This window comes from Lytechinus variegatus, chromosome 17 (genome assembly GCF_018143015.1).
Source record: "Lytechinus variegatus isolate NC3 chromosome 17, Lvar_3.0, whole genome shotgun sequence".
In the NCBI taxonomy this organism is placed as follows: domain Eukaryota; kingdom Metazoa; phylum Echinodermata; class Echinoidea; order Temnopleuroida; family Toxopneustidae; genus Lytechinus; species Lytechinus variegatus.
The window spans coordinates 10,100,810-10,120,733 of NC_054756.1; the positions used below are offsets into that span (position 1 = coordinate 10,100,810).

The following is a 19,924-nucleotide window of genomic DNA, read 5'->3' on the forward strand; positions in this document are numbered from 1 at the left end:
TAAATGCACTCATAAACAATCGTCCGGTTTATTTTTCCTTTCAGTGTTGGCTTGCTACTCGATGACTTAGGGCCTTTGTTTGAGGGGGAGTCAACGATTGTGGACGACATTGAAATGCTGTCTGATACACTCGACCCGCTGATTAATCTCACACATGCATTGGAAGATGTATACAACACAATCAATGGTAGATATAATGTGTGTGTGTGTGTGTGTGTGTATATGTGCGTGGCGGGGGTGGCGTAGCCAAGCAAGCTGTTTTCAAACACATTAACAAAATCGAAATGTAAGTTTTCCGCGCAAACTTTTGATGGTGGTGCGGGTGCATGTGTGTGTGTGTGAGGGTGTGTGCGGAGGGGGGGGGGGTTGTTGGGATGGGTGCGCCACATTCTAAAACAAGCAATTAAGGAAAAGAAGATTCCTTCTCAGAGGGACACTTGAAATGATTTTTTATTGAAAATGATGAGTTTTTTTCTTGTAAAAGAACAACTCTGCAAAATTATTAATGCAACTCTCCGACAAGGAATATTTTGAAAAGTATAGTTGTTTATAAAACGCCACTCCTATTATCATGGCAAAGATAATACATAATAGAAATGAAAAATTACAATTAAACGATTTTACTTGTCACATACCAAGTTTTTTATGTGTCATATCACACTTTTTGAAAATTTGGGGAAAAAAGAAAAAGAAGAAGAAGGAGAAGAAGAAGAAGAAGAAGAAAGAAGAAGAAGAAGAAGAAGAGAAAGAAGAAGAAGAAAGAGAAGAAGAAGAAGAAGAAGAAGAAAAAGAAGAAAAGGAAAATGAAGAAGAAGAGAAAGAGAGCAAAAAGAAAAAGAAAAAGAAAGGATAATGGTAAAAGGGAGAGATAAAAAAAGAAGGAAGAGAACATTAAAAAGAGCGTAAACTACGCAGAGGAAGTCTATTTCAGGATCACGATTCGAAACCTGCTACCAAATGAAAACTTTTAGGTATGTTTTACAAGTCAATTGAAAACTGAGACGATTCCGAACATCATTTTACACAATGTGGAAACTTATATTGCAAATCGAGGTTGACCATTGGTTGCGGAACATGTGATGAATGTATTACGACTCTCAGAGCTTGTTCTTTATACGGTTAAAAACAACAACAACAACACTAAATTTATCCCTATGTACTATTTTACAGAGCAAGACCTTTATATCGATGACTTCTTCATGAACAGTGCCAAGTTGAAAAGCGACTTGTTAAAGATCTTCAATGGTTCGGAGGCTGAAATCGAATTGATTGAAGCAATGTTGGGAGCTAAAATCAACGTGCTTGAGGTACTCTAAAATTACAATACATTTTTTGCTCTTCGTTACTCCTTTCCCATTTCTAAGTTCTTATTTATTCCTCCTACCGCATCTCAAACTTCTATTAAGTTTTCGCCATGTCTATTTTAGTTCTATCTATCTATCTATCTATCTAATCTAATCTATCTATCTATCCATCCATCCATCCATCTATCTATCTATCTATCTATCTTTCTATCTATCTATCTATCTATCTATCTATCTATCTATCTATCTATCTATCTATCTATCTATCTATCTATCTATCTATCTATCTATCTATCTAACTATCCATCCATCCTTCCTTCCTTCCTTCCTTTCTTTCTTTCTTTCTTTCTTTCTTTCTTTCTTTCTTTCTTTCTTTCTTTCTATCTGCCTATCTAATATTTGTCTGACCGAATGGAAAATGGTCTCATTCAATCAATTCATTTGATGGAATGTTACATTTTTTCCATTTAATATTGACCATTTTTATCGGTCGGACAGATCACTGACCAAAGTTTTGCAGCTGGAATTCTTAAATGCGGCCATATGGATGTTTAATTAGTTAAAATGAATATCCTAATAACCATATTTGCATCGATCCTTTCTTTCCAGCTGCTGGATGTGATCGGGTATTCCGATTCTACGAGTTTGGTGTGCAATGCCTCAGCGCTGCAGAAATACGTCATCTTCCCTTCCAATACCAACGTGGAGAAAATTGCCTCTTCCCTCTGCAGTCTGAAAAGAAAAGATGTTGAGAATATTATAAATATCGTCTTGCAAGAACTAGACGTTCATTACATTGCGAACGAGGTATTTAAGCAAAACTTCTTCATAAACTTAGTGGCTAATAACAACCTTATTTATATATATAAAAATGACAATAGTTATATTTATATTCTAAGGGATGGTTCAGGCTTGAGATATTTATATCTCAATTAATAGAGTAAAGTTCACAAAGGAAAATGCTGATAATTTGATCAAAATCGAATAACACATAATGAACTTATTAATTTTTAAAAATTTTCATTACTCTGGTGAAATAGTTCTAGACATGTCTTTATGAATATTCATTAGGTGTGTTGATGATGTCAAATCCCCACTTGTTCTTTTGCATTTTATTATATGAAATTAGGTTTATTCAAAAATTTTCTACCAAGAACTAAAACAATTGGATTGACAACTGATTAAGTGCATTAGTTATTTACTACCGCAACTTATTTCATCATAATGAAGACACATCATTTACACATGTATGAAAAAAAATGAACATTTGTGATTTCATGCAATAACATGAAAAAAGGGAAAGTGGGGATGTGACAAAATGTACATGTAACTGTTTTCACAAAATATTGATAAACTTTAAGATGCAATAACTTCGTTATTCGTTATCCGATTTTGATGATATTTCAGCACTTTGCTTTGTGAATTTTACTCTATTTAATTAGAAATAAATATTTTCAGCCCGGATCATCTCTTTAATACCAATTTAGGCATTTATCGTTTATTTTGACTATTATTATGTTTGTGCATGTTATTATTATTTCATTTTTCATTATCACTACATTCATTATCATTATTTGTATGATGAAGATGGTGATGTTAACAATTGTCTTTAGACCTGTTATTGTATTAGGAATATCATTATATGTGTAAAGCATGTACATAAATTAAAGCAAACGGATATCTCTTTACTTACATGTATCTTGCTAATTTTCCATCTTCTGTTGGATAATTTTGCCATATTGTATATGTGTCCAAACGCATAAAAATTCGAACTTTTGTGTAACCATTTATACTTTTTCAAATATTAGCAATTAAATGAAATAATAACTTTCGATGAATAAGACCTAATTATGTTTATCTGTGTTGCTGAAATACCTTAATATAACATTGCAACGAGGACAAGACGAAGATAGCCGGATATATCACGGAGGATTTCCTCCTCGATCCGATCGCTCTTTGAACCAGTCTTTATATTACGTAACTCTCACAGGTGACTGATTTTCTCCGCGCATTGGATCGCTATGGGCTGGATAATTTCACCCGGGATGTATTAGATATCCAAGAACAACTGGAAAATATCACGGCTCTGAGTGATTTTGTAGACGTACTTCCCCAACTCCTCCAGCTAACCCAGCTTATTCCAGACATTCAGAGGTTTTTTGAAGCGATACAAGATGGGGATATAGAGAGGACCCTCTATGGGTACGTATACCAGCCAAGTTAATCTTACCCGAAGCTTCGGCGGTGTGTTGATTCCTTTATCCGCTATACATTATCAACTCCGTGATGATTACCAGTAACGCTCCATATATTATATAGCCTATGTGTGCATGATCTGCAATGTGATAAAAATATGGAGGTTTCTCTTATGGATATTGAGTATTTCTCATAATAATGGGGTCATGGGTGACCACTTGACTAATGGATTTTCTCAAGAAAGGAAAATCAAAATCACTCTTTCATTTTGATCTACATCAATTCAATTGTATTAGAACTGGTAGATTTGCAATAATGATTATCTGGGCAGTATGCAGAATAGCTTAATCATTGATGTGCATATATTTACAGACAGTTGAACCCCCAAATTTTAACAACCAAGAAAAAAGGGTGAAATACACAAAAAAAACCAAAGAAAACCCTGAAAAGTATGACAAAACATATGATAATATATTTTTAGTATTATGCCATGCAGTGTCTACCGCGTTGCAAGCTTCGATTTTTGCACAAAAAAGTTTGTGTAATTTTTTCTTTCTCTCTTCTTATGCTTTTTAAAGAAATTTTCCCCATAAAATGTTTGGCTCATTATGATAACCCAATCAACCCCAAAATTATTAAATATTTAAGTCTGCATTCGAAAGAAACAGCAATTTGGGGGCTTATCTTGGGGAATCCAAATGCATGTTTCAAAAGTCTCATCTTCTTGAACAGTATTAGTTATGGGCACTTTGACACTCATCCAATCTCTCTCCCTCTTTCTTTTTCTTGTGCACGTCTCGGAACATAATTTTTTTTAGATAGATGGCGCCACATGAATACCTTTTATTATTATTACAACTATTGTGACTTTACCATAATAATAATGTATGATGGTTAGCTTGATTATGATTGGCTGCTGAGCCATGTTGCCATGGTAATTCTGTTAAAGTAAAGTCACAATAGTTGAAACTCTTCATGATTATGAGAGTATCAGATTACATTTTTTGTCATGTAACATAACAATAAAAACATACATTGTATACAACATATTATAGAAAACTAAATTGTTGTAATAATATTACAGTTATGATTGTTGTTGTTATTATTATTAATGTTAAAATCTAAAAAAAAAAAAAATCCAAAATTAATTTTGTAAATAATCATTTTTTGTTACTAACTTCCAGGTTGAGGAGAATAATCGCTACGATTGATTGGGAAGGCGCTCCACCTTGGTGGTCAGATGTCCAAGATATTCTATCTCGTATTACTGACATTGTTTCTGTGATCTCCAACATGGTCATTGATATCCAAGGTAAGATGAGACAAACCTATTCAAATGTGATTTCTTGAATTTTAGATGCTTTTTCAGGAAAAGTCCACCCCAACAAAAACTTCATTAAATTGAAGCGAAAAATTATGCAAGCTTTACTGATTATTTAATGAAAATTGAATGTAAAATAAATAACTTTTTAAAGAACAAGTCCACCCCAACAAAAACTAAAAAGAGAAAAATTCAACAAGCACAACACTGAAAATTTCATCAAAATCGGATGTAAAATAAGAAAGTTATGGCATTTTAAAGTTTCGCTGATTTTCAACAAAATAGTTATATGAACGAGCCAGTTACATCCAAATGAGAGAGTTGATGACATCACTCACTCACTCACTCACTATTTCTTTTGTATTTTATTATATGAAATATGAAATATTTTTATTTTCTCGTCATTGTCATGTAAAATGAAGTTTCATTCCTCCCTAAACACGTGGAATTCCATTATTTTACCATTTTGTGCTTCAGGCAAGGAGGTCCTAATTGTCAAATTCTTAAAAATTGAAATATTGTATAATTCAAACAATAAAAAACAAAAGAAATAGTGAGTGAGTGACATCATCAACTCTCTCATTTGGGTGTAACTGGCTCGTTCATATAAATATTTTGTTGAAAATAAGGGAAAAAAACTTTGAAATGTCATAACTTTCTTATTTTACATCCGATTTTGATGAAATTTTCAGCATTGTGCTTGTCTGATTTTTCTCTATTGATTCAAATCAACATTTTTCTGAGGTGGACTTGACCTTTAAGTTTTACCAACAGTGATATGTGCACCCTGGTCAGCAAGATCCGGAGGGAACCCATCACATAATCCATGCATTATTCCTGTTGTATTCAAGTATATGAAATATGATTTATTATAATTTCAAATAATGTTAAACAAAGTTCGATTTCTCTCGAGATATGCAATTGCCGCGTTGTAATCTATCGTGATTCGATGAAAGGTCCCTTTATTTTTCAATCTTATAGAAATGTAAATCATTCCTATTTGCGATTAATTTATTTATTGTTTGTTGGCTGACTGTTGGTCTAAAGGCTTTTGATTAAACAAAACAAAAAAAAAACCCAAAAAGTCAACGTATGTCAGTCGACTATGGTTTCATGCTTCCAGACAGATTTTTAAAGAGTTGTATTGTATTAAATACACATCTATTCTTATGACATTATGCAGGTATATTTTCATGTATATATTACAAATGGTCTTCTTAAAGGAGAATGAAACCTTTGGAACAAGATAGCTTGTGTGAAAACAGAAAAATCAAAGAAACAAATCAACAAAAGTTTGAGAAAAATCGGACAAATAATGAGAAAGTTATGAGCATTTGAATATTGTGATCACTAATGCTGTGGAGATAGCAAATTGGCAATGCGACAAAGATGTGTGATGTCACTTGTGAACAACTCTCCCCATTGCTTTAGTATATATTTTATTTGAATTGCCTCTTTTATCACATCTATCCATAGATCATGTCTTCTTTCTACATGAGAGCATGTGATACATATTTTTTAAGAATACATCTTGGATAAAGAGTTTGTATCATTATAAGAAAAAGTAAAAAGAGACAGTTTGAGGGTATTTTATAGTCCACCAAAGGGAAAGTTGTTCATCAATGACATCACACATCCTTGTTGCATTGCCAATGGGAGGATCTCCATAGCATTAGTGAATTCAATATTCAAATGCTCCTAACTTTCTCATTATTCGTCCGATCTTTCTCAAACTTTCTTTATTCTTATTCTTTGATTTTTCTGTTTCTACATAAGCCTCCTTGTTCCAAAGGTTTCATTCCCCTTTAAGTTCAATTTGTTGCAAAATGTGTTTTTTTTAATTTCATTTTGATGTTTGATAATACTGGCAAGTGAGGATTTCATATCAATATTTCATTTTCAATTATGTTGCGTATAAACTGCGTATTGAGTAAGACTGTAATACTTAATGAAAAGCAAATGACTCTATGTATCTGTTACAGGTGTGGACTTTGAAGATATCTTCACTGATGGAAAAGTGATGGAGATCGTCAAGATGTTCAATATCAGTAGGGACTCAATTTCAGCCCTTCTTAATGCAACCATTCAAAATGACAAGGTAGGATTACGAAGGAGACATCTTATTTGCTTGCATTTATGTATTTTACATGAAACATTCTTCTACTTCTTTGTTGAATTCCTCCGTTCTACGGAGAACTGCAAGCCTTGAGTTGCAGTTCAGCATAGTGAAATTATGAGCTGACTGCAAGTCACTGTTTGCAGAAGCTTGATCAACAAAGTGCTATCTTGAGAAAGGTGTTTATCATACACAAATTGAGGAGCAACAAAGTGAAAGTCAGGAAATTTATACAAGACATTGCCAATGACACCAAGGAGGATAAGTCTGTCTTGTGCTCCATGAAGATAGGAGTCTGTATTTGTAAGCCTTGACAAAACCTTGATGCATCCTCTGGAAATCGCTTTAGAAGATTATTTCTACGATGAGTATAGGCTATGCATTCACTAACAAAGTGAAAATTTTGGCAGGTGCATGGCAGCAGGACAATTTTGGTCGCAAACTAGTCTAGAGATCTTGCACAGTCAACTTTGCGTGAGATGAGTGCCAGTAATAAGCTGAGCTTTCACATTGATGGCTACCAGGAGATATGCCGGGTGAATGACGGACAGGAATACATGATAAGAAAGTGCCAAGTCAATATTATGGAACAGAAGAAGAGACGACTTAAAGGAGGTTTCTTTGGAGAGGGATGTAAGGGCCTTCCTTTCCACTGCGTGTTTTACTCTCTTCTTCCATGTCAGGTACGAGCAACCTTGCTGCAGAAGATCCAGTAGAGATCGAAGATTGTACTTCTTCAGAAGAATCTTGAGGACTTTAATAGTAGGAATAGTAGGCTCCTGCATGGCAGAAACTGCACTTGAGAAGATCCTGTGCTCCATTCTGTCGTGAGGAAGTGAGATAATCTTTCCCAGAAAACACAGATGTAGGGGATTAATTGAATCAGATAGACGGTGATTCCCTGTAAGAAGAGGAACAGCCTCATGTGCAGTTGTCCTTGGAAGACCAAGCAGCTTTTTGAGAAGCAGGCTCTGCATCACACCCAAGACCCTATTATCTCTATCTGGTAGGTTAAGAGCCTCAATAATGTACAACATTTTGCGGCACAGAATGTTTTCCACAATGAGGAGACAATGACGGGACAGACCACTCCGGTAAGCACCAGTACCTGTCAGACTCTACAAGGACCTGTTACCCTTTTGAAAGATCTCATGGATGTGATTCGGTTTATTAGAGGAGCGCAAGACACCAAGGTGTGGATGGCAGGCCTGTAAATGCCATTTTAAACCTGCAGAGTTGCATCCTGGGTTGATGTTCACGACAGCACTTCTAGTGGTATTGATAGCGAAGTGCCACTGTTTGGTGTACTCCGGGACAAAATCAAGCATACACTGTAGATCTGTAGGGCATTTAACAAGGAGCACTACGTCACCAGCAAACACGAGAGTTCCTGTGTGTCTGGAGAGTACTTAACAACCTGTGCCACTCTTCCTCAGATTCTGTATGAGTCTATCGATGTAGACCAATTAAAGAAACCAATGAGAGAATGGAAATGAAAATAATACAGCCTTATTGAAAGTTGCCAACTATTAATGATTTTCAGTATACGTTGGCAGCTCTGCTTATCAGAAAATGATTTTATCTCAGAGAAAGGAGAGTCATCGACTACCAGTCTGGGTAGATCAGAAATATTGATGAAATGCATGGAAGGGTGGGAGATAGAAATAGAAGAGAGAGAGATGCTGATCAATAAAAAAAATACTAGATGTATGATGGGAGTGTAATATACCAGTAGGACTACTTATATAGGCCTGTTATTTTTGCAACTACCTATAATTTTCATTAAAAATTTCCACTCATGATCATGTGCAAGATTTGAAATCAAAGTTATATCTGTTCATATTCTCACACATTTATTCTCTCTTAGTTATCTTGGTCTATTTTTATGTTGTTTGATATTATGAATGCTGACTTTGTTCTTCTTTATGGGCATAGTTGTAGGTAATCTAAACTTCTGGATGTAAAACTCATTTCAAACATTCAAACTTGGTTTATCCCTCTTGTACAGATCTCAGATTTCGTTGTTCTTCTCTATAACCCTGATGCATACTGCCAGGGAATGGCAAACCTTGATGACTTTTTTACTGTAGAGGGCACTATTGATGAAGATGCATTAAGGAATTTGCTCTGCAAACCTCACAATGGCACATCATTCTTAGAGGCTCTGCTCGGTGAATTCACCGACGGGAAAAGCATCCAAGAGGTAAGCTTTGCTCCCAGCAATAATAATAATAATGATAATGATGTTAACAATATCAAAGAAAGTGAACATGCCAATTAAAAATGTTACTAGTCTTCGGAAAAAAGCGAAAGAAAAAAAGTCCTTGGCAAGAAGTCCATGCCCAAAGAAGCGATGGAGTAGCCTGTAATGAAGAGGCTTCAAAACAAAGGAACAATAATAACAATGATAACATTATCATAGATAATGATGAAGTTGAAAGATGAAGACTTCAACTACTGGCCCTACACTAAAGTCCCAAGAGGAATCTGTAAATGTTATTTTCTATGGTGTTCTAATAACCAAATCTGTGTTCTTCAGAATGCAGAAAATTGTAGACAAACATAAATATCCACTGACTATATGAAGGCATTAAGAACTGCAGAATTGTGTGATCAGAAGATTTTCCAATAATGCACCACTTTCATTTTATTTCACTTTGGTTTTCATGATTTTCAGACTGTGTTTTTCCTAATTCAATATTTCCAGCCTGAAAAATGTTTTCTGGGAAATTTTGCAAATTAAGGTATCTTCCCAAATTCTGTGAAATTTTCCATTTTGCATGTTGTAAAAAACCTGGGACTAAAATTAAAATGAAAACCAATCTTATCTCATATCACCAGGTCTTAGAAGGCCTGCAGGGAGTGTTCCAGCCAGTTGAAGTCGGGCTGGAAATAGGATCGCTGATCAATCAGACCCTTCAGATCTTTGAAGGATTAGAACATCTACCAGATTTCATCAAAGAGCTTCCATTCCTCATACAAGGGCTCGGTGATCACCAGTTATCTCCTTTGATCAACTTAATCTCTGTCTTCCAAAATCAATCTTTTGAGAACCTACCAGGAGTGTTAATTCATGCGTAAGTACATTATTGTAATTTTTTTAACCTTTCCTCAAAGTTAATCTTTAGAAACCCTTCTGCAATATGGATCTATCCTGAACTGTATTCTGTCAATCCATCTCACTCCATTTCAATGAAATGTAATGTAATGCAATCAATTAAAACCCAAGCCATTATGATTGAATTTAACTCAACCCAACTTGACCCCACCTAACCCCACTTGACTCTTTCCACTTCTTCCTCTCCACCTCAACCCACCTTACCCCACTCGACTCTTAATCCTTTCATTCCACCCCACCCTTCCCAACTGCACCTAGACTCCTTCCACTTCTTCCATTCCACCAAACCCCATCCCATCCCACCCCACCCAACTCTCTTCAACATCTCGATCCCACTCGACTTGACCCTATCCACAAAACCCAACCCCACTCCAATCTGCTCCACTCCACCTCACTCATTCCCACTTGACTCAACTGGGGTCGACTCGACTCCATGACCTTACTCGACTTGACTAAATCCCAGTCCATTCCAATCCTTCCACTCCTTTGACGCTGACCAACTCTAATCCACCCTACCCCATTTCACTCCACTTGGTCCCCACCTAACCCCACCCAACAACACCCAACCGCACCAAACCGCACCAAACCGCACCAAACCGCACCCAACCTCTCCCCAACGCAGTAGTAGATCAAAAGCAGGAATGAGAAATGGAGATAGCCATTGCCAACCTCAGGGTAAACCTTGGCTTTCAGACTGCTCAGGTAGTCGGTATAATTTTCAGCACAGCATCAATTTAACCAAATTCATGGTATGCTACTTTCATACAAACCCTATGGTTTTTTTTGTTCAACAGACTGATTGAGGGATCTACAGTTGCAGAAAGCATGTTTGTACAGTTTGACTTCTGGCCTATCATCCAGGAGCAATTGGTGTACCAGATTGTTATTCTTGATGCACAAGTAGCGGTAATTGAAAGGGTTCTTGGTAAGTTATAGATTCATTCAGTGACTTGATTATTTATCATTTGCTCATCAATAAGTAGTCAAGAGCAAAAGCAGTGAACATTTATCATATAACAGATCTTCTTAAGGTATACACTAAATAGCAAAAGTTATTGGAAAAAAAATTACAAAAAAACATGTGTTATCCTGTATGGCAAGTTTCCAAAGTATACACATTGCAAAATGTTGAAAATCATGAGACAAAACGTGAAACTGACAAAACATAATGTGTACAGATATGCCCCTTTGTACGTGTATAATGATAAACATCCAACCAGGTGGGTGTTTCATAAAGCTGTTCGTAAGATACGAATGACTTTACGCACGACTGGTAACCCTTTCTCACGCGAAGTGATAACCCTATGTTATTGAGTTAGAACCTAAGATCATGTTCCAGTCGTGCATAAAGTTGTGCATAACTTCACGAACAGCTTTATGAAACACCCACAAGGTTCTTGAGCACAATTTGAACAGTATGCAATTCCTATACAGTCTTATTTTTATGACCAGGCTCTGCTACTATTTATGGAAGCACAATCTTGGCTTCCTTTCACTTAAGCACAATTAGACCATTGTTTAACCATGTATTAATAGTGATCATTAAACGTTGAATCTGAATAATTAGATGGCGCCCTCGTTGATGCCTTTAAAGACGACCCCTTCACCCAGGTTGGGGAGCTGTTCCTAGAATTCGGGCCAAACATCACTGAAGCTATCCTCTCAACATTTCTTGATCCAGCCAAAATAGAGGTAATTATATATATATAGGCGAAAAAATGACAAGACGATTTGACGTTGCTGATAGACCACAATTTAATCCGAGCTTTCGGCCTTAGGCCTTCTTCATGGGTTCTATGTTAACAAAAACGTACAAAACAATCAATAGTACAGAGGGAGGGACAGATGGACATATACATGTACATATAATACTGATATAATAACATATGTAACAATGACGTCGTACTTATACAATATATGCAAATACATATACATACATATACAAAATACATGCACATATATATACATAAATACACATATACACATATATGTATATACATACATATGTACATATACACATACATACACATATGATGTACGAACATGACGAATATATACAAATAAATATGTATCTATCTAATGTGGGGTAATTTTACCTGGGTCTTTGGGGTCTTTCGGGCTGACTCGAAGGTGTGCAGTGTCCTGCGTTCGGTTTCTAGTGTGATATAGAATTCGCGTGACTTAAAGTTAATTCAAGTGAAACGGTAAGGTATATGGTCGAGGTGGATTATAGGTCATTAAACAATACATTGTTATAACGCCGGTAAATTCAAGAGGTTAAATTATAAAGACTAATTATAATTTTTACAAGTAAATGACCAAATACGATTATAAATTGTAATGCAGTACATTAATTGAAATATATATATGTTCACAAAAAAAGAAAATATATCAATGATAACAATGTCTTGTCATTATCGTATACCAAAAAGGTTTGATGCGAATCAAAGTATAACTTAGTATCGTAAATAGTATGAGTCGTAAATTGGGACAGGACTTCTCTATTCCTCTACATTTATACCGTGCGGGTGAAGCGTTTTGAGTTTGTGTATCCAGAATGATTTTCTATGGAGGATAGTGTTGTGTGACTCGTTGTTGATGAGTTCGATACCGGTTATCATTGCATTTTCTACTGAGTGGTTTGTGAGATTGAAGTGTGTTGTGTACGGCAATGTTTTTTGTTGTGGGGTGTATCCATTTGATGTATGAGCAGATGGTTTTATTCTCAAATTGTCTAACACTGTCATGACCAAAGCCACTAATTGACGATTTTTTCTTCATGGTATGAAATCATTACAACTCTGTGTTTTGACCCTATTTTGTGCATTACAATGTTCCATTTTAGCTATACATCGATTGTACAGTATGATGGCTGTTGGGAGGTAAAAATGTATCCAGTTTTTCACAGCAAGTGTTCATATTTGTCATATTTATCATATTTTGAAATATTTATCTTGCAGGAACTTGTGTCAATGTCCCCAGAAGACCAGCAATTAGTCTTGTGTTCAGACTTCATTGAGTATCCTCCTGGTCTAGATGTGTCCTACGCGAAGGAAGAATTGTGCAAAGTTGACGTGGCAGAGCTATATCCAAGTCACGTTGAAGTGTGGGCTTCTTACTTTCCTGAAGCTGTACATGCTGTAAGTATGACGGGAGTAGTGTAGTAGACAAAAGTTTTGGTGAATAGTTAGATAACGAATACCAATAGATTACAGGCAGATTGTGATGTGTTTTCATGGAGATTTCAACAACATTTGGATAAAAATCACGAAGAGTATAACAAGGTTTATGACTCGCAGACATTATGCTCATTTGATAACTAGATTTTTAAAACACACAGTCAAGGAGAGACCACGTACAGTCTTGATTAGCTCACTCCCGGGTTAAACCGTTATCATTTCACAGTTGCAGGTGCATAAGTGTACTCTCCCAGTGATATCATTGAATTCTATTTACAATTACGACTGTTCAGTAATTACAGATTGAAATTCAATTCACTTTGCAGCTGCGGTTGAAGTATTTTTGCAGTTTGAAAAAGCAAGGAAATGAATGTCGCCCTGCTCGCTCCTTGTCTGCTGTGCAAGGACTTCACTGGTGTTAAGGGGTCTGAATGCGCAGTCTACAATGACTTGCGTACTGGAGGCCTGATATTGAAACAGCAAGTTTTATATGTGCTAGTCTTATGTGAAGACCCACTTGTAGGATCAAAATGTCAGTTGGTATTTGCCTGCAGACTAGCTTGCACCATCGTCAGTTTGCTCTTTTCCATGTGAACAGTAATAAAAAAAAGTATTTTCCCCCTCTCATCACAGATTAACTTCATCAACATGCAGTTCACTGGAAACCTGTCATCTATCCCACCTGAGCTCCTGGCCAATGCAACCTTCAGGAATCTCATCTTCAAGCAATTAGAACTTCAGCAACTTCTTGATAGTGCCTTGAAGAACGATTATGACCTGGACGATTTCTTCGCTGGTCTGGCGGAGGATGTAGATGTGACGGGAACAGCGGATGAATGGAACGCAATGTTGAACAGGCTTGTTGCGAATTCCATCCCTGCCTTGAGCGAATCTGTGTAAGTTCATTTTTAATTGGGAAGGCAGTTATTAAAGGGGAGTATCCAATCCAAATAAAATCTTGTTGTTAGAGGAAAAAGAAAAATCAGACAAGTTGTTAGGTGAAAGTTTGTAAAATATCAGACAAACAATAAAAAACTCTTAAAAGTTGTATAATTGTTAATGACTATACCTGTGGAGATTTCAAATTAGCCGTATATGTGATGTCTTAGTGATGTAAGGAAAGAACTACTATTCTATGCAATGCAATACATAAAATGGCTAACTCAAATTCATTCTATTTTTCTTTCATGAGGACAATATACTACCTGGGCTATATTCAGATTACTGCCCCAGGGAAATGGTTACTTAGGAGAACAAATTTGATCTTAAAAAGAAATTGAGGGTTGATTAAGAAAATGCTCACAGCTAAATAAGAAATTATGTTTTCATAGATAAATGCAATAAATTTTCACTTTAAAAGTAAAGAAAAAAAAATTATTTACCAATAAATGACAATTCAATGTCATTTATGTTGTCCCTATTCTTGACATTACTTCTGCAGAAAATTTTCCCATTCTAAAAAAAAAGGTTAAAATTTATTGCAAGCTTTGTCAGACAAGGTGTGCAATATAATCTTCTTTTTCCTTGTTTCCGTGTCAGGTAAATGGCATATTGATCTTGAATAACCAAGGCGTTTATCAACATTTGCTACTCTCCGCCCATGTGTAGTAAATTGGTAAATGTCTTGAATGATTGAGTAGCCTATATCTACAGTAGGGTATTGCACAGCTTTGAAACATTGTATTAGGTGCTACATTGTATAAATGTTGCATGTAATCATTATTCTTATAATTTTCTTACAGTTTACTTGGTGAATTTGAGTCAGTGTTAGACTCCTTGGAAGACATTCCTGGTGTCCATTCCTTTTTAGCAATACAAGCCATTGAAGATATCATCATACAAGATCTCAACATTGTATTCTCCATTTTTAACTGTAAGTTTATATGATTTATTTATACCATTTACCCTTGTGTTTGTGTTCGTGTATGTGAGAAAGAGCAACCACTTTTAGACTCAGCTTTTGAAACAAGCATATGCTTTTTTTTAAAATTGTTATGGACTTTCATGTACTTATTTATTTACCCCTTGTTCTGTAACTTCTTTGAGCTTCAATTCTGTACTTATTTATTTACTATCAGATAGTCATTTTTTAAATGTATTTCTTTTTTTCCAGTTTTTTTTTTAAAATAAACATTGTATTGATCGTCTTTTTTTATCCTACATCTTGAGTGTCATTATCGCCAGATGTGTGTGATTTATAAATATTATTATTATTGCTATTATTATTATTATCATTATTCTTTTAATTATTAAGGGTTTGAACAGGAAAAATATACATTGATGTCCAATTTGTAGTATGTAGTTAGGGAGTATATTGAGTTTGCATGTATATCGAGCCCTTCAGTACGGTCAAACTAATATTCAAACTTGACATGAACAATTATATGATTGATTAAATATTTTTTAATTTTTTTTTCAGCTTTGAGCAGAGGAGAGGTTCTCCCATATGGTGGGGAGATTGAGAAAGTACTTCGGGGTATTGTTTTCCTGAACCAACAAGGGAATGCCATCCAGGCGGCCATCGTGGAAGCATATCAAGATCCCGCTAAGGTAGAGGATTTAGTGTAGCCATATTTCATTCCATGGGAGAAAGATTAAGGTAGAGGTAAAGAGAGGGGAAGAAAGGGGGCGGGAGAGAAATAGAGATTAAAGGGGGAGAGCGCAGAATTGAAGAAGGAGATGGGAAGAGAGACAGTGAGAGAAAGAAAGTGAAGTTTTGTTGAATCAAGGAGAGAAGAGAGGGAGAGATATAAGAGATATATGTAGGTTACAGATAGCAGGATTAAAGGGGGAGGGAATGGACAAAGAGATAACGGTTAAGCATTGTCGTCACATACATTTCTGATACTTAGGCATTGGCCCTGGGAAGTACAACAGACATCACCTTAATCCTGTGTAATGCAACCCTACGGGACTCCCTCCTGGATCTGACATCCGTCGACGTCAGTCTCCTGGACTCCAGCCTCTGCAGTGTGAACTATGAGCTCTTGATCAATGACACCATCACGCTGATGCAGATTGAGAGACTCTTTTACTTGGTATGTTAAACCTGCAACGCAGCATTTGCTCTAATATGACAGTTCTCTGAAGATGCAAGATGGGGTTTAGGGTTGTGATAGGGTAATTCCATAATCATGTGACAGTTGGACTGAGGTTGAAGTAAGTTTCGAAGATTGGGATTAGGTTTGGCTTGATGTAGGGATTTTCAGCTGAAGCAACTGTAGCAGGAACAGATGACAGAGCTGCAGAGCTTTGGGTACCAAACTTAATGAAGGCTGTCAGCATGTACTTTGTAGTCAGATCTCACAATATCCCCCTTCCCCCCAAAAAAAAAGACTAAAGAGATCAACACCATACACTCTTGTATGTATCATCTGTTCTTAATTACACTGAATAACTTGATGTAAATGTAATGATTAAATGAGTAATTGTTGATTTCACTCTAGATGTATGTAATGTTTTCTGTTTTTACTTTATTATGTTACATACATTGAATTGTTATGATGTTGAGTTATTTTTTAAACTGCAGGGCGCCTTTGGAAAGCAGTTTTGCATAACTGAACAGGCCTACCCTGCAGTATGAAATAAAGAAAACCGATGAATAAATAAATGAATGAATTAATAAATAAATTAAATAATAAATAATTCTTCAACCATATCAGCCCTTTAAAGGATGAGGTATGAAGAAGGGAGGGTTCAAAATGCCCATTAAAATATGGTTAAAATGTAATGTTTAGGCAATTTTGTATCATATACGAGGGCCTCAAAGTATGTTGGGAGGTAGTCTAGGCCTTTCAAATAAGGACAAGAAACCCCAATTCAATTTCCTGTCACTTTTATGAAACATTATGTTGTCTATTCTCCTGCCTTTGTCAACAGTTTGACTACATCAAATATAGCTCGACAGACCCCATAGGCTTGAACATTACTGAAGTAGGTATTCATACCAACGAACTGGTAGCCACCATGTTGCAGGTGGGCGAATCCTGGCAGAACTGGATTGAACTGGTTGTGAATGGTTCTGACTGGCTGTCTCTCACATCCCAGTTTACACCTCAACCATGGATGCAGGCACTGAATCTGAATGCCACATTTGATATAACGTAAGTAGCATTCTTTTAAAAGTAATTCAATGATAGTCTTGCTTTCGGCAGAGTATCTTTTTAAACAATATTTTGATGATATTTTGATGGACATCGAGTCATTGCAGAAACTTCAAAATAGAGCATGTAGAAGTGTATTCGGAATAAGTCCATACAGTCGCGTGTCTATACGTGAGTTACATGTTCGTTTGGGTTGGAAAGCATTATCAAATAGACGTTGTTGTCATCTAAATACAATGGTCTTTAAGGCTTAAAACGAACTTGCTCCTCAATATTTAAAAGTATTTTTCCAACATACCAGTAGCCAGTATAATTATTCTCTCAGGTCCCATGGAAATTTGATATTAGCGAAACCAAAAACAAATTATTGTAAACGTTCATTCTCATACAGAGGTGCTTCTCAATTCAATAATCTCCCTGCGAATCTAAAGGTCCCTTGTAGTCTGAAAGTCTTCTTACATAGGCTCAGTGCCTTCCTCCCTGATCTATGAAGTATTTTGAATTTGATACTGGAACCCCCCCCTCCCCATGTTCCCCATTTCCCCCTTTTGTTCTAAGAGATTTTTTGGTAGAATTTTCTTAATTTCTTGTGTTTTAATCCTTGGACCCCGTGGAAGAGCAGTACTGTCTATGGGCAGAGCTGAACCGGGTGTCCTTCCGATTTCACATGTCTATTTGATATTGTTGTTTGTTTGTATATATCTGTTCTTACTTGCTATTTTTTTATATATATCTTGCTTTTATATATTCCTTTGTACACTTATGTTTTTATTGTGAATTTCGGTAAATAAATAAATACAAAATACAAATATATGTAAAACTGCTGTACAATGCTGTATATGGCCAAGCTGTGTATGCTACTGTCAGTGGTGTTCTCTAAAGTGCAGTGTATGCTATGCTATCCTTCAGAATTCCAGTTTCAGAGAATCTGAATAGTGGTACATGTATGAATACTGAAAGTGAAATGCGCCAACTTTTCTTTAGCTTCCCTATGGGAGTAAAAGTGTATTCATTTCTAAATCGTAATGATGTCCTATTTGGCTGTGACCTGAAGGCAAATCTGAATTTACTCCTACCACAATGCATCTGAATTCAATATTCCTAACATTATTCCAAACATCAAATAAAACGATTTTACTTCAAAGTACTTCCATTGATTAACTTCTATCTGCAGTTTTAACTTGTTCTAAATTTCTCTTCCTAAAGAAATATTCCTTTTTTATAATTTGATTTCTAGCTCTTTGTGGAATTTGAATGCTTTGCTTCAAGACTTCAATGCAATGAAGTAAGTAACATAATTTGTTTCTTGTGACTTAAATGCCATTTTATTAAACATCATGGTATATCATCCATTGTTTTAGTCTAATTACCTATGCATGACACAGTTGTTTGTTGATTTATAACACAAGTCATCACAGCAAGTTAATGATATGAAGCTGTCTGTCTTGAATTGCTGAAATACAATTTAGGATAGATGTTAGTTTAAATTGTGAGAAGCATAGTGATTGTGTTGTGAGGATAGGGTAACAGTGGGCATTTATTCAGATTTTTTTGATAATAAAAAAAAACCTTACTACCAATTTTCAATCATGAGGAAAGAGGGATGGGCATAGATGACATGATGCATATTTGAGGGATGCAGCCCGCAACACAAAGTTTAGCAATTGATCATATGCTTGATTTTTCACAATTGATTGTAAATTGTGGTCGATGTAATCAATCATATAAAAATGTTCTACGATGATTGATAAGCTGTATGTTATGGATCCCTGGCAGGTCATTCCAGATGTACTAACAGTGATGCATTTGCATGTAGTTAACAAGACTCTATTTTTGTCTCACCTGCGAAGCAAGTGAGACTATAGGCGCCGCTTTTCCGACGGCGGCGGCGTCAACATCAAATCTTAACCTGAGGTTAAGTTTTTGAAATGACATCATAACTTAGAAAGTATATGGACCTAGTTAATAAAACTTGGCCATAAGGTTAATCAAGTATTACTGAACATCCTATTAGAGTTTCATGTCACATGACCAAGGTCAAAGGTCATTTAGGGTCAATGAACTTAGACCATGTTGGAGGAATCAACATCGCAATCTTAACCTGAGGTTAAGTTTTTGAAATGTCATCATAACTTAGAAAATATATGGACCTAGTTCATGAAACTTGGACATAAGGTTAATCAAGTATCACTGAACATCCTGCATGAGTTTCACGTCACATGACCAAGGTCAAAGGTCATTTAGGGTCAATGAACTTTGGACGAATTGGGGATATCTGTTGAATTCCCATCATAACTTTGAAAGTTTATGGATCTGATTCATGAAACTTGGACATAATAGTAATCAAGCATCACTGAACATTTTGTGCAAGTTTCAGGTCACATGATCAAGGTCAAAGGTCATTTAGGGTCAATGAACTTTGGCCGAATTGGGGATATCTGTTGAATTCCCATCATAACTTTGAAAGTTTATGGATCTGATTCATGAAACTTGGACATAATAGTAATCAAGCATCACTGAACATTTTGTGCAAGTTTCAGGTCTCATGATTAAGGTCAAAGGTCATTTAGGGTCAATGAACTTTGGC

At 35.8% G+C, this 19,924-nt stretch overlaps 1 protein-coding gene across 1 annotated transcript in view; it reads left to right on the plus strand.

The window, feature by feature from the left end:
• LOC121431427 overlaps nucleotides 1–19,924 on the plus strand; it is a 140,732-nt gene that overhangs the window by 18,222 nt on the left and 102,586 nt on the right. The window contains exons 5-21 of the mRNA XM_041628996.1: nucleotides 45–187; nucleotides 1,171–1,307; nucleotides 1,914–2,111; nucleotides 3,295–3,506; nucleotides 4,685–4,812; nucleotides 6,804–6,919; nucleotides 8,946–9,140; nucleotides 9,779–10,014; nucleotides 10,850–10,980; nucleotides 11,623–11,747; nucleotides 13,016–13,195; nucleotides 13,868–14,130; nucleotides 14,977–15,107; nucleotides 15,654–15,784; nucleotides 16,087–16,272; nucleotides 17,114–17,337; nucleotides 18,575–18,622. Of these exons, the coding sequence (XP_041484930.1) occupies nucleotides 45–187; nucleotides 1,171–1,307; nucleotides 1,914–2,111; nucleotides 3,295–3,506; nucleotides 4,685–4,812; nucleotides 6,804–6,919; nucleotides 8,946–9,140; nucleotides 9,779–10,014; nucleotides 10,850–10,980; nucleotides 11,623–11,747; nucleotides 13,016–13,195; nucleotides 13,868–14,130; nucleotides 14,977–15,107; nucleotides 15,654–15,784; nucleotides 16,087–16,272; nucleotides 17,114–17,337; nucleotides 18,575–18,622 (2,784 nt within the window). The remainder of the gene's footprint in view (nucleotides 1–44; nucleotides 188–1,170; nucleotides 1,308–1,913; nucleotides 2,112–3,294; nucleotides 3,507–4,684; nucleotides 4,813–6,803; nucleotides 6,920–8,945; nucleotides 9,141–9,778; nucleotides 10,015–10,849; nucleotides 10,981–11,622; nucleotides 11,748–13,015; nucleotides 13,196–13,867; nucleotides 14,131–14,976; nucleotides 15,108–15,653; nucleotides 15,785–16,086; nucleotides 16,273–17,113; nucleotides 17,338–18,574; nucleotides 18,623–19,924) is intronic.